Source organism: Musa acuminata, chromosome BXJ1-1, assembly GCF_036884655.1.
Source record: "Musa acuminata AAA Group cultivar baxijiao chromosome BXJ1-1, Cavendish_Baxijiao_AAA, whole genome shotgun sequence".
Taxonomy (NCBI): Eukaryota; Viridiplantae; Streptophyta; class Magnoliopsida; order Zingiberales; family Musaceae; genus Musa; species Musa acuminata.
This window is the reverse complement of record NC_088327.1, coordinates 16033793-16057500: the sequence shown is the minus strand read 5'-3', so window position 1 is coordinate 16057500 and position 23708 is coordinate 16033793. Positions and strand designations below refer to the sequence as shown.

Sequence of the window (23708 nt, the reverse complement as noted above, 5' to 3'; positions counted from 1 at the left end):
TATAAGAAGGGATAACATGGAAATGAAGGCAACCAACCATGTTTCCAGAAACTTAGGAATAGGGCAAAAGAAGAAGACCAAGAAGTATGTCAGTGGACACTGTCTTGAAAACCAAGGATTGTCCTTTTATGGAGAAAGGATTTGCTGAATGAAGTTGGTCTTTGCTGGTTGGTAAGTCCATGCACAACATGTGGTAATTGACATGACAATCCTTGGTGAAAACTTAATGCTAATACGCTACTGTACTAGTCTCCTGGGAGAGATGATTAGTGAAAACTTAATGCTAATAAACTACTGTACTAGTCTCCTGGGAGAGATGAGTAAGGAAGGCTCCGCCAACAAGAATGAACAATATTGATGGCAGCTAAGAACATAGAATGGTGAAGAAAAACCCATGTGTCATTGGTAGTACACTTAAGCCGTTAGTTCACTGGTACCAAGTTGCTCACCAATGTACATGTATTAGCTCTTAGCTTATAGCAAGCCAATATGCTTAAATTTATTGTGTAAAGTAATTTGGTGCAACACTTTTTGTTTTCTCAAACTATAGATTATGGCTTAAGAAACCCTTTGATTTCCATATAGTTATTTTCTGATCTTTTTCACCCTTTTGACATACAATATGCATATTTGAGTAATGCTTGAGATTTTTTTCTAAACCTTTTCTAAAGAAACTGCTAATAAGAGTTGAATTTGATGTTTTGCAGGAGCTTGCTTCATTGTGGGAAAAAATGAGATGTTACAACGTTGGCAAACAGGCGAGATCCGAGTAAGTGCTCAACTGTTTTATTGCTCTCCATTATCTCTCTGCTATTTACAGGGACAGTATTTCTTTAGGCTTGTAAGTGAAGCCTTACGTAAGATGAATGGGAAGTTTGTGGAGATTGCAGGCTCTCATGTTGCGGCACGTGTTCTTCAAGTGAGTTTATTTTCATACTTCTGACATTTTTCTTGTGTACAACAGACTTCTTTTATGTGTTCTCAATGTTAGATTTTGGAAGACTAACCCTCAGGAGTTTTAGATGTTTAAAATTTTATACGACAAAGCATGTGATGGATATTATGCTTTTTCATTCTATTATTAACTTATTTAGTTCTTATATGGTGTTTTACTATTTACCAGACGTGTGTCAAATATTGTACACAAGAAGAAAGAGATGCTGTTTTTGAGGCTCTTCGGCCTCATCTTCTTGCTCTTTCACGGAAAAAGTATGCAGTTCATTTAGTAAAGAAACTTTTAGATCATGGTAAGTCATATAACTTGTGAACTGGATATGTTTTATGGTAAAGCTAGATTTGAATTATGTGGATCTTTTCCATTGTTGAATGAGATTTCTTTTGTGTTCCTCAGCTAGCAAAAAACAACTAGAATGGTTCATATCCTCTCTACATGGGCATGTGACTTCTCTTCTGCGACATTCAGTTGGATCTGCAGGTTTGTAGGGTATAAAAAATTTAAGCATTCTAGTATATATTGTTATTTGATCATAATTTTGATTATGGAAAATGGACCTGCGGGCTATTCACAATCCAAATTTAATTATACTGTAACTGCATGAGGTGTAATTCAGAGGAATTCTTATCGAGGCATCTTGCCACAATTTTATTAATTTGAAGTTTATACATGTGTCTAGTTTAACAACTAATGCCCAAATTTAAGCCTTTGTGATTGCTCTATATTTATTTTGTCAAAAACAACCCTTCTCCTTCGCCCTCCTTCGGTAACCCCCCTTGTATATCTAGGAATTCTAAGGTTTAAAGACTTAAGACTTGCCAATCCAATGAGTTGAGGTTGCTTAGACTTATAATAAGACTCGATAAAAGCTTTTATGAATAAATGTATAGTTTATCACTATTATATGGTCTTGTTATGGACCTTGCCCATGATATTTGAGCTTAACTTATCTACTTATCTCCATGATTTTCTGCTGTGGTTAACTCGATGTTTTCTTTGGAAAGGCTATTTATATACATAATTCAGTTTCGGTTTAATTCAACAAGTCCTTTATATAGGAATACATATAACACATGCCGTTTTTAACGTAAATTAAGCTAAATTCTTTCTACGTAGATGCAAATTATATGATCATTTGACTGAATTGTTTAGGTTTACAACAATGGCCCCCACCTGTCACCAACACTGGCCCCCCTATGAAATAAAAAATTACTTGTTCTGTACCTTTTTATTTACTTTGTTCCATCCAAAAAGACCCTCAACAAATGAACAGTCATTTTGAGTGTTACACATCTTTTGATGAGGTTATTGTGCACTCTCTTTCTTTTTATCGCCAATATGTGTTGGCTTATTTTTTATAAAAGGATTTTTAGAGCTTTTGTATAACTGCTTATATTTTCAATATCTTTTTAACAAAATTTCTTGGTATCTTGTTTCTCCGTGTAGTCATTGACTATGTATTCCATTTGGCAAATGGGTCCCAAAAGCAAATCCTTTTGATGGAGATGTACTCTACAGAGCTTCAATTATTTAAGGACCTGACCTTAACAAATTCAGGCAGGTAATTGGAACATAAGAGATTCTTTGGACTGCACTTGTCTTTGTATTTTCGGGTTATGAATGCATATTCTTTCCTCTTTTGCAATATGGAAATCATCTTTGGCCATACGAATTCTGAATCGTCCTCAATGAGGATGATATATTATGGCTAACGGATATGGACAAGAAAACTGTATGATTGTTTTTTTGCTTGGTTGTATTTTAAAATTGCTTTCTTTATTTTTCTTATTCTCCAATATGGTTCTGACAAAACTGATGAGCATGTTGACTCATTGTTAGGAGATTATACCCGGGGAATTTGTATGAATTGTAATATATTTAGGGCTTATTTTATCTGAAACTTATAGACACCAACTTCATTAGTGGGAAGCAATATAAGGGCAGTAAGGGAGAAATGGGAGTATAGTGTCCTAGGGATAGGCATGGAAACTTTTTTGCTTTTTTTTGTTAAATGTTGAACAAACGATATATGCATTATTGATTTTCAGTAGCTAGATACTCTTAAATAAATACTCAATAAAACTAAAGAATAGAACTACTAGCTAAGGAATTAGGAAAAACTACCTGACTTCTCTCGGATTCGGTGTTGAACCACGTGGATAATTACCAAATTAAATCAGAATTCCTTGGACATTTAAACATGGTACAACTTGCATTAGCAATCCAACACGACATGGATAAATCTATATCAAACCTTTGAAAAATAGGAGTTGATATTACAATAAAAATATTGTAATATATAATGTTTCACATGACAAAGGTTAATATTTGTTTATGTTGTTAGAATAGGCGATGCATGATGACAACTATTATCCATAAACAAAATTATGCTTAATGGCATTGTATTTCAAGCATATAGTGAGGGTAAGAAGAACTTCTAAATGGAGCAATATGATTCTACTAGTTTCATATTTCAATAATTTGATGGTTAATACAGAAGGCATGTAAATAGTCTATCTAATCATATATCCATCTCTATGATAGTTAACGAACAAAATACTACCCTGAAATATCCTATGAGGCTAAAAGTATCCAATCTTTTCAATAATTATCTGTAAGTTTGGATACGTAGTGGAAGTATGTGACTCATATTCAACAAGTATTTCCTGACAGATTTAAGAAAGCATTTAAGTGATGTGTTTGGTAGCTGCAGACTAAGTCATTAGATCTAGGTGCTGATGTGACCTGGAAAAGGATAGGATAAAGAAGGAATGCTTCCAAAGAGTTTAACCAAATTTCCTAACAAAAATCTGATCTTCTAATCAAAAGATAATACTTTGAGCCTATTCAGGGCTTCTAAAACAAATTCCAATGGTGAAACATATCATGCAACCTTAAACACCCTACGGCGATATTTTTTATGCTTTTATATAATATAACGATTATGTTATTTATGTTAGCTGACATGGTTTTATAACACAACAATGTTTCTGTTGTCATCGACTTTTTATGTTATTTTCTTCTGATGTGTCCCATCTCATATCAGGCTGGTGGATATAATTTCTAAACTTGGACTACAAAAATCATCTGTGTTGCAACACATGATGTCTGTGATTCAGTCACTTTTGGAAAAAGGGATTGTTGATCATTCCATTATACACAAGGCCCTCATGGAGTTTTTCACAATTGCTGATAAGGTGATCTTTGTCATGTTTACCTACTGCATCTATATGTTGTATAGCTTTATGCTTTTTAAAACTTAAAGTTTGTGTCTATTTTTTGCATTTGAAGTCCTCTGCTGCAGACGTGATTCAACAATTATTACCTCTTCTTGTGCGAGAGTCAGCTTCTGCCGAGGAGAGTCCTCATTTCTCTGCTCCAGAGATGCAGAAAAAGAGGAAAATTAAAAACAAAAATGTGAAAGAACCACTTCTTGTTCGGATGATTCACACAAGAGATGGTCTAAAGATCTGTATCCTCTCTGTCAAGCATGCAAGCGCAAAGGTGTGTAATAATGTTTGTGTGTTCAATTTTGTCTTCCCTTCAGCCAGTTAGTTGAGGTGCTTATTTACTATATACAATGCGATTTATGGTGCATTGCCTAATTGATCTCAGGTAATTCTCATGATAACTTGTTGCATCTGTTGCTTTTATTTTTCATAGTCATGCATACTACTTGCCTTCTAATCACTAATTTAAGTGGCTTTTATCAATATGCTGTCATTCTTGATCGGGCATGGAAATCTATGATTTGGTCTTCTAGATTACACAGTATATAATACCACAGGAATCAGCTTAGCTTCTTTATCCTCTAAACTTGAGTATATCTTTTGTTTGGAATGTTATAACTTGATTCAATTTCACAGGAAAGAAAAAAGGTTATTAAAGGCATAAAGGGTCATGTCAGAAAGCTTTCACTTGATCAACTTGGGAGTCTTGTAAGCACCCTTTTCTCAACCCTCAAAATACATAAGCATCTGTATGAACTGTCTAAATTCAGTTTGACAATATGATGTTGCTCTCTAGCGTTTCTTTCGTCCATCATATTTCTATTTTCCCTTGTTAACATTATTTTGATCAGACTTGCAAATTTTTTGGCTTTAAATATGTATTCTACAATTCTTCTGTTATCATAATATGTGCCAATGGCATGTCTTTTCTTGTTAGCAGCGGTTTCCAGTATGATCTACAGTCATTTTGTACATATTTGATCTGGAAACTTGTGACCTTTTTAGTTTTACAGTGATAGCTTGCCTTATCAAATATCAAGAATACTCCACTGCCTTCTGTTACAAATATTGAATAGTGGAGGAATTTGATCAGAAAGCTTCTGGTGACCTATCATATTGTGCTGTAATTCACTAATTTTCTGTACTCTTTTAGGGACCATTCGGAAACTCAGGGCTCTTTATATTTGCTTATTTGGAAACTTTTGGTGTTATTCATGGATTACGTTGGTACATAAGATTTAGTGGACTGGCAACTAATAACTTGAGTCTATCCGAGTTCCTAAGCAATTAATCTATTGAGTTGGGTTATGACAATTTGTATGGAGTGGATTATGACATGTAGGAAATTGCTATCATGAATGGTGCAATGGGCATGCCTTGATGTGGAGTTACCATTGATGTACTGTGTGTCCAAAAACCATTTTATATATGTTGTACATTGACGAGGAATCGTCTTTGGGAGCGACATATTATGAAAAACTAATGGCTCCACATCGGGAGTTATTGATGGATTAAACCGGTATATAAAATTTGAGGTGTCCTAACGCTTTATTTGTGATTTTGAACAGTATATGAATTCAATTATATGGCATAATAAGTTTGTACTAATTTGGCAATATTTTATTCCAGTTGCTAGTTTGTGTCCTTTCGGTAGTTGATGATACGAAGCTTGTAACAAAGGTCAGTGATTGCTCGTTTGATATTTGATGTTAAAATTTTGATTTTGACCTTCTGAAATTTGTTGAAAAATTTTTATATCATTTGTCAGATTGTAATACGGGAGATGCAAACAATGCTGAAGGAGCTGGTATTGGATAAGGTATTTACTTTGTTCTGATCAATAGCTGACATTTTTTGAAGTGTTTCTTGATCCGATTCTTGCAACTAAGAGAAAAGAGATCTCATGAATTACCAGAATGGAAGACGTACAGTACTGCAGCTACTTCATCCACAGTGTTCACGCTATTTTGCACCTGAGGATTTGGCTTGTCTAAGTTTATCTGTTCCTTCCCTTTCTGCACAGGCAAACATTATTTCCATCATTATGTAATTCAAGCTAGTAGCAGATGTGCATCATATGAATCCGTTCACTTCCATCTCAGGCGGAAGAGACAGAGGACCCCATGGAAGTTGGCTTGGAGCAATGCCAAAATGGGGAGGCTCCCATGACAGATAATGAGAACAGTGAAGTTGGTAGGAAGAGTGTGCAGTTAGATACCGTAGGCAAGAAGGATTCATTTCGCAGGAGATGTGAATTGATGGTTGAGAGTGGGCTTGCTGAGGTAACACTTAATATTCTGCTTCAGACATGCAATATTCTGGACCATTTTTAGCTTACAATGTTTAATGGTCAAGTGTCAAAACACATTTTCTTTTGCTTTCCTCTTGTACCATAATATTGGACACAGTTTTAGACCGCAAAATATGAAGTTGGAGGTGGGGATACAGGAGAGTTCTGTCAAGCTTTGGGTCACATTCAGTATTCTGGTTGGATTTAGTTTGATTCACCTATTCTTTTTTTGTACTTTCTGAACTCTTACTGCTGGTAGCAGGTTCCATTCTTGATGTGTGACTTTTACTACCGTGCCTTTAATTGACATTCCAGAACTCCTTGTTCAGTTCTTTGCAAAATTGCTATCATCATTCTAGTGTATTTCCTCCCTCTCTCTCTCTCTCTCTCACACACACACACACACACACACACAAACACACATGCACGGTTTCCTTGTTTCCTTTTGCTGGTTGAGAGGCTACTCATTAAACTTTAAGCTTTCATTAACTAGAGTGTAAATGCTGTTACTAGATTTTTTACTACTATTTTCAGAGAAACTAAAAGTAACAAAGAACAAAATTGGTTCATTTTATTTTGTGAAATATGCACTTGATGGTTTTAAAAGATTTCATTGTTTCTGGTCATTCTACTGCAGGGACTATTTGAAACTTGTACTGATAACGTTGGTGAGCTACTCCGTTCAAACTTCGGCAAAGAAGTAGTTTATGAGGTGTTCTTTTTCTGTCACTTTCTTCTGAGCTGCTGCATTAATTTTATTAGTTTCTCGTTTTTGTAGAACTCCTGATGTATCCCCTCATTAGCCGATCTTCTATTTGATTTGGTTAAAAACATAATTAACAAAATTGCTATTGAAAGGCGGTGGTCTAATGTACCAAAAATTGGAGACTATTACATACTGCAATAGTTTGAAACTATGTATTTGTGGTTGGAAAGTTCCACACATACCTATATAGATAAATATAAGTATAAAAAAATATAAATGTGTATATACTCCTTCCCTCTGAAATGCTGAATTATCATTGATGGCCGTGTCTGTTTGCATATGTGAAAGAAAATTATCATGTAAAATTTCTCACACGTGAACATGGAATGTACCGAAGTTTTCATATTCTAGAATTTATTTTCTACAGTTTTTCAGTTGGACTATATGAAATTGTGTAAGCAGTATTGATTTAAAATAATCATATGACCTGCTTGATATCTGTATTATAATTCTAGATTCAGATCCCATCCGACAGTTAATTTGTTTGTATTTTTTTACACAGATGATTATTTTTAATTTTAGTCTATATTTCTTTCTTTTAATAATGTGAATTTATGTATCCCCTGGACTATTATTTAAAATTAAGCTTGGGTTGACAAGATTATAATCACTTGATATAACCCATATCATCTTCAAGCTTTCATAAGACGATATTGGTACATTTTGATCTTTTCCTGAAGTGACATTCTTAATTACTTCTTGTCTGTTCTCTCTTTGGTTGTTCATCAACTATTTGAAAGGAAGCATGTCTATTATAGTTAACAGTACTCCCGCATGAACTGGAAACCATTTAAAATTTATATAGCTACATAGCAATGGCAGATCCTCGTAAGCTTTTTTATCCCAAAGCTTACGAGAACCTCTAAAATGTCTGGATTCTTAGGCTGGTTTATGTGTCATTGGAGTTTTAACATGCCAATGGCCTTTTGTTCTGGATTACTGTTTCTAGTCTCCAAATATTAGGAAGTACTTTGACTTTCACAATTTATGTTTATAGAACTATGATGGAAAAAAGCAATTAGTTTATTGTGTTATTACTACCAAAGCAATAATTGATCGACCTTGTGATTCTTTAGGTTTTTTCTTAATCGTATTACATTATATCTGAAGGAACAATTATGACAATAATAATAAATTGATATTGGAATTGAAGTCTACAGTTTTTACCCATGAGTTCACGGCTTCCAGACAAGGTATCTATCTCCCTGCTTGTAGGATCAATTCTGTGTACATTGACTTTCCCAAGGTCATACATTAACAAGACTCTCTTGTCTAGATATTGGTCTTCCACAGGAAAGAAGAATAAATGTCCCCAAAGATATCCTGATTCTCGACATGGATGTGTCCTATTTTGTATATGTTGTGAATCCTGTTGTTCATTAGTGGTTCACATGGACATGCCTTGGTCTATTTTCTGGCATCAGTGCCCTATTAGGCTCTTGAAAAAGAAAATTAATTAAGTGTCTTAAAAAGATCAGTTTGTTCTTTATCATTTAATCTATTACTGAAAAGGACATGATGTCTTGCGACTATATTTTGTTGTCTCATTCTGTTTCCTCGGATGCAGCTAGCTGTTGGTGGAAGTGACGGTATCTTGCAATCTTTTGCTGATAGAATGGATGCTTTGCATAAAGCAATAGCTTCACTGGCAGCCCTGCCCAATACAAATGAGTCACAAGAGGAGCATGTTTTGGAGAACTTCCACTCCAGTAGGCTCATCAGGAAGCTCATCCTTGATTGCCCTGGTTTCGCAGCCACTCTGTGGGAAATGGCTTTGGATGGGAAGTGCGACGTCTGGGCTCAAGGCCACAGGTAAAAGGATGCTACTAGAGGAGGAATAAATAGAGTAATTACTAAAAAAATGGTGTTTGTGTACAAAAATATCAGTGTTCACATTGGATTATTTGGATGTCTATTGCAGTTGCAAGGTGCTTCTCGCATTCCTGGAATCATCGGTTTCAGAGGTTAAAGACTTGGCGAAGCCTGAGCTTCAGCCTTTGATGGATCGTGGTGTTCTTAAAGCTCCTGAGAATAGGTTGGTTGAAAAAGGAGTTTGAAACCTTCCTGCAGGTGGAAGGGTGTGAATGCAGTTAACCAAAAAGGGTTCATCTATTAACCTTTCATCTACATGTATACCAGCTTAAGCAGCACACAATCTTGGCAAACTTGGAGGTCATGATCCATTTCTGTATCTGGATTAGAAAAAAAATTTGTATTATTTCTGTGCTTTCCGAACTAAGAGAAGGAAAAAAAAAAATCAGTAATATGAGATTGTATATGCTAGCTACTATCATTGGTGTTATTTTATAAATCTCATGACATTATTAATTATATTCATAACGATAGTAACAGTGGTCGTGGTGATAATGATCAGTTTTGATCGATGAAGATGATGTTAATGATGTTGTTCATGACACCCAAAAAATGGTTTTATTTTCATGTATTATTTATTCTCAGATCAACCAACCTGTCGATTGATGCCATGCCTTTCGCATTGCACAAATCAGAAACTTATTAGCCTGCCTATTGACGAAAGATAGCAGCAATTTCTATTGCGTCCTATAATGTCATGTATTTTGATATGCTTGTATAATAATCAATCAAATAATTAAGGCTCATTGTATGAAATTTTATCCTATAATTTTCTTTTACCTAAAATATTATTCGGATGTTAGTATATATTATATTTATTTATCAAAAAATTAATATCATCAAATAAATTTTTATTGGTTAAAGGGCGGAAAGTTCATATACAAATTTTTAATTATATTTACTGAAGGACAAGTTTTAAATTTTATACCTAAAATATTATTCTGATGAGATAGTATATTATATTATATTTATTTATAAAAAAATTAAGATTTAAAATATCATCCGATAAATTTATAATATTTGCATCTGATTCACTTAAAAATTAAAAGGTCGAAAACTTTATCATATAAATTTTTTTTAATGATATTAACTATCTTATCCAGAAAAAAATAAATTTGACTTTTGATGTCATCAAAATGTGGTCCTCATCGGTTACCACACTTTGTGTAAAAAAAAAAAAACCGAAAAACAACAAAGAAAAGTAAATTACAATTTTACCCTCGAGAAACCCTTAGAAGCCCTTCTTCCCTGCGCCGCCGACTCTCTCTCGTTCGTTCTTTCTTTCTTCCCCCTCAAGGAAGAAGAGCTGAAGGAGGCGGCGTTTAGAAGCCCTTCTTCCCTGCGCCGCCGAGTCTCTCTCGTTCGTTCTTTCTTTCTTCCCCCTCAAGGAAGAAGAGCTGAAGGAGGCGGCGTACGATGGTGTCGCTGAAGCTCCAGAAGCGGCTCGCCGCGAGTGTCCTCAAGTGCGGGCGGGGCAAGGTGTGGCTCGACCCCAATGAAGTCAGCGAGATCTCCATGGCCAACTCCCGTAAGAACCTTTCCTCCTCTGATCATTCCTGGCTGTAGCGTAGTGTCTGCCATCGATCCTGCCCTTGCGCTCGAAGGAGCCCCAGAGCTGTATGCTGTATGCTTTTTGTATGAGACGTTGTTTCTGCTCGCGGCTACTTCTCCGTGGGGCATTTGTTAATAGATGCTTATCTGATGGTTTGACTGCTCTGTTAATATCGTGAATTTTATCCCGTCTTGAGGTTGAGATTGTGGTATTGATGCTTTTTTTTGTAGTTTTATTGGTATGTTCATACCGTATGCATTCTGCACTCTTCAAGTTTCTAGATTCCCTTTTGAATTAACAATATAAGTTTAATCTTGCGGTTCTTTGTGTCTATCAGATGCTGACTGTTAATATTGTTTTGCTTACTTAGTACTAGAGGACAAAGGAAACAGTGTGAGAAGATAGTTAATGATTTTGGCCAAAAAGTGTAATACTTTTTTGATCTTCAAGCAACCTGACCGTTGAACATCTTATTGAAGACTGACCTCTATTAGCTGACTGATGCAAGTTCTTTTAGTTTTTGGATATGGTATAATTCTTATTCGAATAAATTTTGTTCATAACCGTTCCTCTTGACCTATGATTTTCATATTACAGGGAAGCGCAAGGGCACAAGAGAAGCTAGGCTTCTGACAAAGGTACTTTGGACGCAAGTTCTCAGGCTAAGATATATATATATATATCTTGAATCTATTCCAGTCACTTAAATTGGATTGATAGGTGTCTAAATTGATTTTGATACATGATCTATATCAGATTTTGATCTTAGTAATTTTTTATTTTATTAAACTATGTTATAGTAATTTTATTAAATGATGGCAATAGGCTTTGAAAATTGAAAAAAAAAGACTCTTGTTTTATTGACTCTAATTTTTTGCAGATACTGCATATGGTAACCATTTCCGACAAGGACGAGATTAAATTGAGTAAAAATAGTTTTTTATGAAGTGACAAATAATAATAATCCCAAGTGAGGTTTGCAAATAAGTGAGTGTTTGATAATCATCTTTTTGTTAATTCCTAGATTATAAATAGAAAAAGAATGACTAATTAGTTGCATGGAGTGATAGTAAGGATGATTTGTTTATCAACTTTTCCAACGTCACCAACAAAACACAAATAAAGCATTTTAGTTTTATATTTTTTCTAAAAAATAGATTTATAAATGAATAGTTTAGATATATTGAAATAAAATTTAGATAGTAAAATAGGGATCATAAATAGTAATAAAATATTATAATCGTTCCCTTAGATATGTGTTTTTGGGCCGGTTTGCTGAATCGACGGGTCGACCCGACCCATTTGTGGATCCCTAAATCGGCCATTCAAAACCCCATCCAAAAACCCTCATGTCGTCCTTCCATAAGTTAATCCGCGTCGGAAGAGCTCTCTCGTTCGATCGCTCATGGCGGTCGTGGGGGAGGTTGGCGGATCCAAGAAGAGGAAGCGTGAGCCCTCAGCGGCGAAGGGAGGGGGGAAGCCCAAGTTGATGCAGCTTAAGAACGCTGCCTCGAAGCCGGCGAAGCTCAAAACGCAAGGCTTCAAGAAGCCGTCCAAGGCGTTCGAGTTAAAATCGGGAAAGCCCACCAAGGCCGGCGATGAGGCCACTGTACAGGCGAAGAAGGAGCCTAAGACCTCAAGGGAGAGGCGCTTGGCTGCCAAGGTTTGCTGCACTGCCATCATCTGCTTGCCTGATTTTGTTTGAGGCTTTTGGGTTTCTTTGTAGTACGGTTAGAAGTTTGCTGAATGATTCATTTTTTTCTCGGTCTTTGTTTTTTATAAGATTGAATCAGATTGAGTAATCTTTGTATTTAATTGATTATTTATTTGATTTAGAGACTATTTTCTTGAACTTTTTGTAAGAGTACTGATGAACGAGATCTTCTCCTATTCCTCAATTCGATTGGCCTTACTGAATATTCTTGGAATTTAATTGTCGTTGACATAGACCCTTCATTTACTTGGTTCCTTTGGTGTAACAGAAGGCTGGCAGATGAGAAAACTTGTATACTTGCATACTTTAATTTCTGTATGTCGCTCTCTATATTTTTTTAAGATGGAGTGTAATCCCTAAAGGTTAATTGTCGTGGAGAGGATTCTAATCCTCATGGGGAACATGCATTATTAATCTAATATTTAAAATGCTACATTTAGTTTAATTTGCATTTCAACTGTGATGTCTGAGAACGTTCCCAGATTTTTGATACCGTTTGGTTTGTCCAGGAAATGGCAGAAACAAGGAAGAAGAAGAGGAAACCAAATTACAACCTTGAGAAAGTAAGCTTGATTTTAACTGCACAAACATTTTCTCTTCCTTTATTATACTACAGCTTCTGTTGAGTTGCCTAATGATTACATGATTTGTTCGAACAATGTCTTATTTGAATGGTTCTTGGAATCACTTTTTTGGTTGTTGTTGTTTTTCTTGTGTTTGTAGGTGTAAATAGCATAATCAAAACAAATAGTTTGATCCACTTGTTCTGTTTGTGTCATAGTTTCAGCCGGATTTAGTAGCCTCAATTGTTTGGTTGAATTTTGTTTACTGTGTCTCGTGGCATGTGCAATGTTAGCAAGGTGATGGTTTAGGGACATGATGCTGTGCCAGGATTTTTGTCGGCATATTAAATCTCTCGTGTGATAGACAAGCACATGTTCTATAATAAGACACACATTGACGTTTGATTTATGTGTCACAGTTCATTTAGGCTTATGATGTGCTACACTTAGGTTGAAATTGAGGGTGTAGTTATTTTTGGTATAAGAAGGGATAACATGGAAATGAAGGCAACCAACCATGTTTCCAGAAACTTAGGAATAGGGCAAAAGAAGAAGAGACCAAGAAGTATGTCAGTGGACACTGTCTCGAAAACCAAGGATTTTCCTTTTATGGAGAAAGGGTTTGCTGAATGAAGTTGGTCTTTGCTGGTTGGTAAGTCCATGCACAACATGTGGTAATTGACATGACAATCCTTGGTGAAAACTTAATGCTAATACGCTACTGTACTAATCTCTTGGGAGAGATGTGTAGTGAAAACTTAATGCTAATAAGCTACTGTACTAGTCTCCTGGGAGAGATGAGTAAGGCCAACAAGAATGAACAATATTGATGGCAGCTAAGAACATAGAATGGAAAAGAAAAACCCATGTGTCATTGGTAGCACCAAGGTCTACCGTACCGAAGCGTATCGCCCGAACCGAGCGGTATGTACCGGTCCGACAGGTTATTGGTACGCGGTCCGCCCGGTACCGCTATAGTGCTACAGTCCTATACTGTAGCACTGCTACAGTATGAAAAAATAAAAAATTATTCGGTACGCCCTGATGTACCGCCCGGTACACCGGTATCATACCGTACCAAGCCGGGTTGAAACGCCGGTACGGTACGGTACAGCGAACCTTGGGTAGCACACTTAGGCCGCTAGTTAGCTGGTGCCAAGTTGCTCACCAATGCACATGTATTAGCTCTTAGCTTATAGCAAGCCTCAAGAATTCCAATTCAAGCACTAATCAAATCCTCAAGGCCTGAAAGTGGTAATTTATAGTTGAATAGTGCTCATTTGTCATAGTGGTTTGCATTGCCGGTAATCAGCATATATGCTTAAGTTTATTGTGTAAAGTAATTTGGTGCAACACCTTTTGTTTTCTCAAACTATAGATTATGGCTTAACAAACCCTTTGATTTCCATATAGTTATTATCTGATCTTTTTCACCCTTTTGACATACAATATGTATATTTGAGTAATGCTTGAGATTTTTTTCTAAACCTTTTCTAAAGAAACTGCTAATAAGAGTTGAATTTGATGTTTTGCAGGAGCTTGCTTCATTGTGGGAAAAAATGAGATGTTACAACGTTGGCAAACAAGCGAGATCCGAGTAAGTGCTCAACTGTTTTATTGCTCTCCATTATCTCTCTGTTATTTACTGGGACAGTATTTCTTTAGGCTTGTAAGTGAAGCCTTACGTAAGATGAATGGGAAGTTTGTGGAGATTGCAGGCTCTCATGTTGCGGCACGTGTTCTTCAAGTGAGTTTAAGTTCATACTTCTGACATTTTTCTTGTGAACAACTGACTTCTAAATTTTATGTGTTCTCAATGTTAGATTTTGGAAGACTAAACCTCAGGAGTTTTAGATGTTTAAAATTTTATACGACAAAGCATGTGATGGATAGTATGCTTTTTCATTCTATTATTAACTTATTTAGTTCTTTTATGGTGTTTTACTATTTACCAGACGTGTGTCAAATATTGTACACAAGAAGAAAGAGATGCTGTTTTTGAGGCTCTTCGGCCTCATCTTCTTGCTCTTTCACAGAAAAAGTATGCAGTTCATTTAGTAAAGAAACTTTTAGATCATGGTATGTCATATAACTTGTGAACTGGATATGTTTTATGGTAAAGCTTGATTTGAATTATGTGGATCTTTTCCGTTGTTGAATGAGATTTCTTTTGTCTGTTCCTCAGCTAGCAAAAAACAACTAGAGTGGTTCATATCCTCTCTACATGGGCATGCGACTTCTCTTCTGCGACATTCAGTTGGATCTGCAGGTTTGTAGGGTATCTAAAATTTAAGCATTCTAGTATATATTGTTATTTGATCATAATTTTGATTATGGAAAATGGACCTGCGGGCTATTCACAATCCAAATTTAATTATACTGTAACTGCATGAGGTGTAATTCAGAGGAATTCTTCTCGAGGTATCTTGCCATAATTTTATTAATTTGAAGTTTATACTTGTGTCTAGTTTAACTACTGATGCCCAAATTTTAGCCTTTGTGATTGCTCTAATTTTATTTTGTCAAAAACAACTCTTCTCCTTTGCCCTCCTTCTGTAGACCCTCTTGTATATCTAGGAATGCTAAGGTTTAAAGACTTAAGACTTGCCAATCCAATGAGTTGAGGTTGCTTAGATTTATAATGAGACTTGATAAAAGCTTTTATGAGTTAGTGTATAGTTTATCATTATTATATGGTCTTGTTATGGACCTTGCCCATTATATTTGAGCTTAACATGTCTACTTATCGCCATGATTTTCTGCTGTGGTTAACTCGATGTTTTCTTTTGAAAGGCTATTGATGTACATAATTCAGGTTCGGTTTAATTCAACAAGTCCTTTATATAGGAATACATATAACACATGCCATTTTAAACGTAAATTAAGCTAAATTCTCCTTTATAGGTAGATGCAAATTATATGATCATTTGACTGAATTGTTTAGGTTTACAACAATGGCCCCCACCTGCCACCAACACTGGCCCCCCTATGAAATAAAAAATTGCTTGTTCTGTACCTTTTTATTTACTTTGTTCCATCCAAAAAAACCCTCAACAAATGAACAGTCATTTTGAGTGTTACACATCTTTTGATGAGGTTATTGTGCACTTCTTTTTATCGCCAATATGCGTTGGCTTATTTTTTATAAAAGGATTTTTAGAGCTTTTGTATAACTGCTTATATTTTAAATATCTTTTTAACAAATTTTCTTCGTATCTTGTTTCTCCGTGTAGTCATTGACTATGTATTCCATTTGGCCAATGGGTCCCAAAAGCAAATCCTTTTGATGGAGATGTACTCTACAGAGCTTCAATTATTTAAGGACCTGACCTTAACAAATTCAGGCAGGTAATTGGAACATAAGAGATTCTTTGGACTGCACTTGTCTTTGTATTTTCGGGTTATGAATGCGTATTCTTTCCTCTTTTGCAATATGGAAATCATCTTTGGTCATACGAATTCTGAATCGTCCTCAATGAGGATGATATATTATGGCAAACGGATATGGACAAGAAAACTGTATGATTGTTTTTTTGCTTGGTTGTATTTTAATATTGCTTTCTTTATTTTTCTTATTCTCCAATGTGGTTCTGATAAAACAGATTAGCTTGTTGACTCATTGTTAGGAGATTATACCCGGAGAATTTGTATGAATTGTATTATATTTAGGGCTTATTTTATCTGAAACTTATAGACAACAACTTAATTTGTGGGAAGCAATAGAAGGGCAATTAGGGAGAAAGTGAGTATAGTGTCCTAGGGATAGGCATGGAAACTTTTTTGCTTTTTTTTTGTTAAATGTTGAACAAACGATATATGCATTATTGTTTTTCAGTAGCTAGATACTCTTAAATAAATACTCAATAAAACTAAAGAATAGAACTACTAGCTAGGGAATTAGGAAAAACTACCTGACTTCTCTCGGATTCGGTGTTGAACCATGTGGATAATTACCAAATTAAATCAGAATTTCTTGGATATTTAAACATGGTACAACTTGCATTAGCAATCCAACACGACATGGATAAATCTATATCAAACCTTTGAAAAATCGGAGTTGATATTACAATAAAAATATTGTAATATATAATGTTGCACATGACAAAGGTTAATATTTGTTTATGTTGTTAGAATAGGCGATGCATGATGACAACTATTATCCATAAACAAAATTATGTTTAATGGCATTGTATTTCAAGCATATAGTGAGGGTAAGAAGAACTTCTAAATGGAGCAATATGATTCTACTAGTTTAATATTTCAATAATTTGATGGTTAATACAAAAGGCATGTAAATAGTCTATCTAATCATATATCCATCTCTATGATAGTTAACGAACAAAATACTACCATGAAATATCCTATGAGGCTAAAAGTATCCAATCTCTTCAATAATTATCTGTAAGTTTGGATACGTAGTGGAAGTATGTGACTCATATTCAACAAGTATTACCTGACAGATTTATGAAAGCATTTAAGGGATGTGTTTGGTAGCTGCAGACTAAGTCATTAGATCTAGGTGCTGATGTGTCCTGGAAAAGGATAGGATAAAGAAGGAATGCTTCCAAAGAGGTTAACCAAATTACCTAACAAAAATCTGATCTTCTAATCAAAAGATAATACTTTGAGCCTATTCAGGGCTTCTAAAACAAATTCCAATGGTGAAACATATCATGCAACCTTAAACACCCTAAGGCGATATTTTTTATGCTTTTATATAATATAGCGATTATGTTATTTATGTTAGCTCTTAGCTGACATGGTGTTATAACACAACAACGTTTTTTGTTACCATCGACTTTTTATGTTATTTTCTTCTGATGTGCCCCATCTCATATCAGGCTGGTGGATATAATTTCTAAACTTGGACTACAAAAATCATCTGTGTTGCAACACATGATGTCTGTGATTCAGCCACTTTTGGAAAAAGGGATTGTTGACTATTCCATTATACACAAGGTCCTCATGGAGTTTTTCACAATTGCTGATAAGGTGATCTTTGTCATGTTTACCTACTGCATCAATATGTTGTATAATTTTAAGCTTTTTAAAACTTACAGTTTGTGTCTATTTTTTCCATTTGAAGTCCTCTGCTGCAGATGTGATTCAACAATTATTACCTCTTCTTGTGCGAGAGTCAGATTCTGCAGAGGAGAGTCCTCATTTCTCAGCTCCAGAGATGCAGAAAAAGAGGAAAATTAAAAAAAAAAAAGTGGAAGAACCACTTCTTGCTCGGATGATTCTCACAAGAGATGGTCTAAAGATCTGTATCCTCTGTGTCAAACATGCAAGCGCAAAGGTGTGTAATAATGTTTGTGTGTTCAATTTTGTCTTCCCTTCAGCCAGATAGTTGAGGTGCTTATTTACTATATACAATGCGATTTATGGTGCATGGCCTAATTGATCTCCGGTAATTCTCATGATAACTTGTTGCATCTGTTGCTTTTATTTCTCATAGTCATGCATACTACTTGCCTTCTAATCACTAATTGAAGTGGCTTTTATCAATATGCTGTCATTCTTGATCGGGCATGGAAATCTATGATTTGGTCTTCTAGATTACACAGCATATAATACCACAGGAATCAGCTTAGTTTCTTTATGCTCTAAACTTGAGTATTTCTTTTGTTTGGAATGTTATAACTTGATTCAATTTCACAGGAAAGAAAAAAGGTTATTAAAGGCATAAAGGGTCATGTCAGAAAGCTTTCACTTCATCAACTTGGGAGTCTTGTAAGCACCCTTTTCTCAACCCTCAAAATACATAAGAATCTGTATGAACTGTCTAAATTCAGTTAACCGACCAAATCCACTTTTGACAATATGATGTTGCTCTCTTGCATTGCTTTCGTCCATCATATTTCTATTTTCCCTTGTTAACATTATTTTGATCAGACTTGCATTTTTTTTGGCTTTAAATATGTATTCTACAATTCTTCTGTTATCATAATATGTGCCAATGGCATGTTTTTCTTGTTAGCAGCGGTTTCCAGTGTGATCTACAGTCAATTTGTACATATTTGATCTGGAAACTTGTGACGTTTTTAGTTTTACAGTGATAGCATGCCTTATCAAATATCAAGAATACTCCACTGCCTTCTGTTAAAAATATTGAATAGTGGAGGAATTTGATTAGAAAGCTTCTTGTGACCTTCCATATTGTGCTGTAATTCACTAATTTTCTGTACTCTTTTAGGGACCATTCGGAAACTCAGGGCTCTTTATATTTGCTTGTTTGAAAACTTTTGGTGTTATTCATGGATTACATTGGTACATAAGATTTAGTCGACTGGCAACTAATAACTTGAGTCTATCCGAGTTACTAGGCAATTAATCTATTTAGTTATGTTATGACAATTGGTATGGAGTGAATTATGACATATAGGAAATTGCTATCATGAATGGTGCAAAGGGCATGCCATTGATGCTCTGTTTGTCTAAAAACCATTTATATATGTTGGACATTGACGAGGAATCATATTTGAGAGCGACATATTATGAAACACTAATGGCTCCACATTGGGAGTTATTGATGGATTAAATCGGTATATAAAATTTGAGGTGTCCTAAGGCTTTATCTGTGATTTTTGAACAGTATATGAATGCAATTATATGGCATAATAACTTTGTACTAATTTGGCAATATTTTATTCCAGTTGCTAGTTTGTGTCCTTTCGGTAGTTGATGATACGAAGCTTGTAACAAAGGTCAGTGATTGCTCGTTTGATATTTGATGTTAAAGTTTTGATTTTGACCTTCTGAAATTTGTTGAAAATTTTTTATATCATTTGTCAGATTGTAATACGGGAGCTGCAAACAATGCTGAAGGAGCTGGTATTGGATAAGGTAGTTACTTTGTTCTGATCAATAGCTGAAATTTTTTGATGTGTTTCTTGATCCGATTCTTGCAACTAAGAGAAAAGAAATCTCTTGAATTGCCAGAATGGAAGACGTACACTACTGCAGCTACTTCATCCACAATGTTCACGCTATTTTGCACCTGAGGATTTGGCTTGTCTAAGTTTATCTGTTCCTTCCCTTTCTGCACAGGCAAACATTATTTCCATCATTATGTAATTCAAGCTAGTAGCAGATGTGCATCATCTGAATCCGTTCACTTCCATCTCAGGTGGAAGAGACAGAGGACCCCATGGAAGTTGGCTTGGAGCAATGCCAAAATGGGGAGGCTCCCATGACAGATAATGAGAACAGTGAAGTTGGGAGGAAGAGTGTGCAGTTAGATACCGGAGGCAAGAAGGATTCATTTCGCAGGAGATGTGAATTGATGGTTGAGAGTGGGTTTGCTGAGGTAACACTTAATATTCTGCTTCAGACATGCAATATTCTGGACCATTTTTAGCTTACAATGTTAAATGGTCAAGTGTCAAAACACACATTTTCTTTTTCTTTCTTCTTGTACCATAATATTGGACACAGTTTCAGACAGCAAAATATGAATTTGGAGGTGGGGATAGAGGAGAGTTCTGTCAAGCTTTGGGTCACATTCAGTATTCTGGTTGGATTTGGTTTGATTCACCTATTCTTTTTTTTTTTCACTTTCTGAACTCTTACTGCTGGCAGCAGGTTCCATTCTTTTCTTGATGTGTGACTTTTACTACCGTGCCTTTAATTGACATTCCAGAACTCCTTGTTCAGTTCTTTGCAAAATTGCTATCATCATGCTAGTGTATTTTCTCCCTCTCTTTCTCTCTCTCACATACACAAATGGTTTCTTTCTGCTGGTTGAGAGGCTACTCATTAAACTATAAGCTTTCATTAACTGGAGTGTAAATGCTGTTACTAGATTTTTTACTACTATTTTCAGAGAAACTAAAAGTAACAAAGAACAAAATTGGTTCATTTTATTTTGTGAAATATGCACTTGATGGTTTTTAAAGATTTCATTGTTTCTGGTCATTCTACCGCAGGGACTATTTGAAACTTGTACTGATAATATTGGTGAGCTACTCCGTTCAACCTTCGGCAAAGAAGTAGTTTATGAGGTGTTCTTTTTCTGTCACTTTCTTCTGAGCTGCTGCATTAATTTTATTAGTTTCTCATTTCTGTAGAACTCCTGATGTATCCTTTCATTAGCCAATCTTCTATTTGATTTGGTTAAAAACATAATTAACAAAATTGCTATTGAAAGGCAGTGGTCGAATGTACCAAAAATTGGAGACTATTACATACTGCAATAGTTTGAAACTATGTATTTGTCATTGGAAAGTTCCACACATACCTATATAGATAAATATAAGTATAAAAAATATAAATGTGTATATACTCCTTCCCTCTGAAATGCTGAATTATCATTGATGGCCGACTGTTTGCATATGTGAAAGAAAATTGTCATGTAAAATTTCTCACATGTGAACATGGAATGTATGGAAGTTTTCATATTCTAGAAGATATTTTCTACGGTTTTTCAGTGGGAGTATATGAAATTGTGTAAGCAGTATTGCTTTAAAAAAATCATATGACCTGCTTGATATCTATATTATAATTCTAGATTCACATCCCATCCGACAGTGAATTTGTTTGTATTTTTTTACACAGTTGTTTATTTTTAATTTTAGTCAACATTTCTTTCTTTTATTAATATGAATTTATGTTTCTCTTGGACTATTATTTAAAATTAAGCTTGGGTTTATAAGATTATAATCACTTGATACAACCCATATTATCTTCAAGCTTTCATAAGACGATATTGGAACATTGTGATCCTGAAGTGATATTCTTACTTACTTCTTGTCTGTTCTTTCTTTGGTTGTTCATCAACTATTTGAAAGGAAGCATGCCTATTATAGTTAACAGTACTTCCGCATGAACTGGAAACTATTTAAAATTTATATAGCTACCGAGCAATGGCGGATCCTTGTAAGCTTTTTTATCCCCAAGCTTACGAGAACCTCTAAAATGTATTTTCAGCAAGTTCTTTCTTTGGCTGGTTTATGTGTCATTGGAGTTTTAACATGCCAATGGCCTTTTGTTCTGGATTACTGTTTCTAGTCTCCAAATATTAGGAAGTACTTTCACTTTCACAATTTATGTTTATAGAACTATGATGGAAAAAAACAATTAGTTTATTGTGTTATTACTACCAAAGCAATAATTGATCAACGTTGTGATTCTTTAGGTTTTTTTTTCTTAATCGTATTACATTTTATCTGAAGGAACAATTATGACAATAATAATAAATTGATATTGGAATTGAAGTCTACAGTTTTTACACATGAGTTCACGACTTCGAGACAAGGTATCTATCTCCCTTTTTGTTGGGCCAATTCTGTGTACATTGACTTTCTCAAAGTCATACATTAACAAGAGCCTCTTGTCTAGATATTGGTCTTGCGCAGGAAAGAAGAATAAATGTCCCCAAAGATATCCTGATTCTTGACATGGATGTATCCTATTTTATATATGTTGTGAATCTTGTTATTCATTAGTGGTTCACATGGATATGCCTTGGTCTATGCCCTATTAGGCTCTTGAAAAAGAAAATTAATTAAGTGGCTTAAAAAGATCAGTTTGTTCTTTATCATTTAATCTATTGCTGAAAAGGACATGATGTCTTGCGACTATATTTTGTTATCTCATTCTATTTCCTCGGATGCAGCTAGCTGTTGGTGGAAGTGACGGTATCTTGCAATCTTTTGCTGATAGAATGGATGCTTTACATAAAGCAATAGCTTCTCTGGCAGCCCTGCCCAAGACAAATGAGTCACAAGAGGAGCATGTTTTGGAGAACTTCCACTCCAGTAGGCTCATCAGGAAGCTCGTCCTTGATTGCCCTGGTTTCGCAGCCACTCTGTGGAAAATGGCTTTGGATGGGAAGTGCGACGTCTGGGCTCAAGGCCACAGGTAAAAGGATGTTACTAGAGGAGGAATAAATAGAGTAATTACTAAAAAAAATGGTGTTTGTGTACAAATATCAGTGTTCACATTGGATTATTTTGATGTCTATTGCAGTTGCAAGGTGCTTCTCGCATTCCTGGAATCATCGGTTTCAGAGGTTAAAGACTTGGCAAAGCCTGAGCTTCAGCCTTTGATGGATCGTGGTGTTCTTAAATCTCCTGAGAATAGGTTGGTTGAACAAGGAGTTTGAAGCCTTCCTACAGGTGGAAGGGTGTGAATGCGGTTAACCAAAAAGGGTTCATCTATTAATCTTTCATCAACATGTATACCAGCTTAAGCAGCACACAATCTTGGCAAACTTGGAGGTCATGATCCATTTCTATATCTGGATTTTACTAGGATTTATGCCAGATTAGAAAAAAAATTTGTATTATTTTTGTGCTTTCCCGAACTAAGAGAAGGAAAAAAAAAATCAGTAATATGAGATTGTATATGCTAGCTACTATCATTGGTGTTATTTTATAAATCGCATGACATTATTATTTATATTCATAACGATAGTAACAGTGGTCGTGGTGATAATGATCAGTGTTGATTGATGAAGATTATGGTAATGATGATGTTGATCATGACACCCAACAAATGATTTTATTTTCATGTATTATTTATTATCAGATCAACCAACTTGTTCAGAAACATATCAGCCTCCCTATTGACGAAAGTTAGCAACAATTTCTATTGCGTCCTATAAGGTCACGTAATTTGACATGCTTGTATAATAATCAATCAAATAATTAAGGCTTATAGTGTGAAATTTTATCTTATAATTTTTTGTTTTGTGCCTAAATTATTATACTATTCGGATGATAGTATATATTATATTTAATTATATTTATTTATCAAAAAACTAA

General features: G+C 35.1%; 2 protein-coding genes across 3 annotated transcripts in view; both read left to right on the top strand.

The window, feature by feature from the left end:
* LOC103998986 (pumilio homolog 24) overlaps positions 1-9608 on the top strand; it is a 10996-nt gene extending 1388 nt beyond the window's left edge. The window contains exons 3-17 of the mRNA XM_065187313.1: positions 708-769; positions 838-919; positions 1124-1247; positions 1352-1435; positions 2402-2516; positions 4002-4152; positions 4247-4459; positions 4822-4893; positions 5815-5865; positions 5954-6004; positions 6101-6208; positions 6288-6467; positions 7113-7187; positions 8809-9053; positions 9163-9608. Coding sequence (XP_065043385.1) covers positions 708-769; positions 838-919; positions 1124-1247; positions 1352-1435; positions 2402-2516; positions 4002-4152; positions 4247-4459; positions 4822-4893; positions 5815-5865; positions 5954-6004; positions 6101-6208; positions 6288-6467; positions 7113-7187; positions 8809-9053; positions 9163-9298 — 1749 coding nt within the window. The 3' untranslated portion in view covers positions 9299-9608. The remainder of the gene's footprint in view (positions 1-707; positions 770-837; positions 920-1123; positions 1248-1351; positions 1436-2401; positions 2517-4001; positions 4153-4246; positions 4460-4821; positions 4894-5814; positions 5866-5953; positions 6005-6100; positions 6209-6287; positions 6468-7112; positions 7188-8808; positions 9054-9162) is intronic.
* A 758-nt stretch (positions 9609-10366) lies between these two features.
* LOC135676283 (pumilio homolog 24-like) lies at positions 10367-23343 on the top strand. Of its 2 annotated transcripts, XM_065187293.1 has the most exons (19): positions 10543-10641; positions 11263-11303; positions 11546-12328; positions 12889-12942; positions 14478-14539; positions 14608-14689; positions 14898-15021; positions 15128-15211; positions 16176-16290; positions 17784-17934; positions 18029-18241; positions 18604-18675; positions 19599-19649; positions 19738-19788; positions 19885-19992; positions 20072-20251; positions 20871-20945; positions 22559-22803; positions 22912-23343. In XM_065187293.1, exons 3-19 carry the CDS (start codon positions 12071-12073, stop codon positions 23045-23047), a joined length of 2061 nt encoding a protein of 686 aa, XP_065043365.1. In that variant the 5' UTR covers positions 10543-10641; positions 11263-11303; positions 11546-12070; the 3' UTR covers positions 23048-23343. The 2 variants fall into 2 exon arrangements, with proteins under 2 accessions (XP_065043375.1, XP_065043365.1); XM_065187303.1 differs by lacking the exon at positions 11546-12328 and having other exon boundaries at positions 10367-10641.
* Positions 23344-23708: the final 365 nt, after the last annotated feature.

Coding starts and splice junctions, on each gene's coding strand:
- LOC135676283 (XM_065187293.1), top strand. CDS start 12,071: ATGGCGGTCGTGGGGGAGGTTGGCGGATCCAAGAAGAGGAAGCGTGAG. Junction 15,212..16,175: donor ACATTCAGTTGGATCTGCAG/GTTTGTAGGGTA, acceptor TTCTCCGTGTAG/TCATTGACTATGTATTCCAT. Junction 20,946..22,558: donor GCAAAGAAGTAGTTTATGAG/GTGTTCTTTTTC, acceptor CCTCGGATGCAG/CTAGCTGTTGGTGGAAGTGA.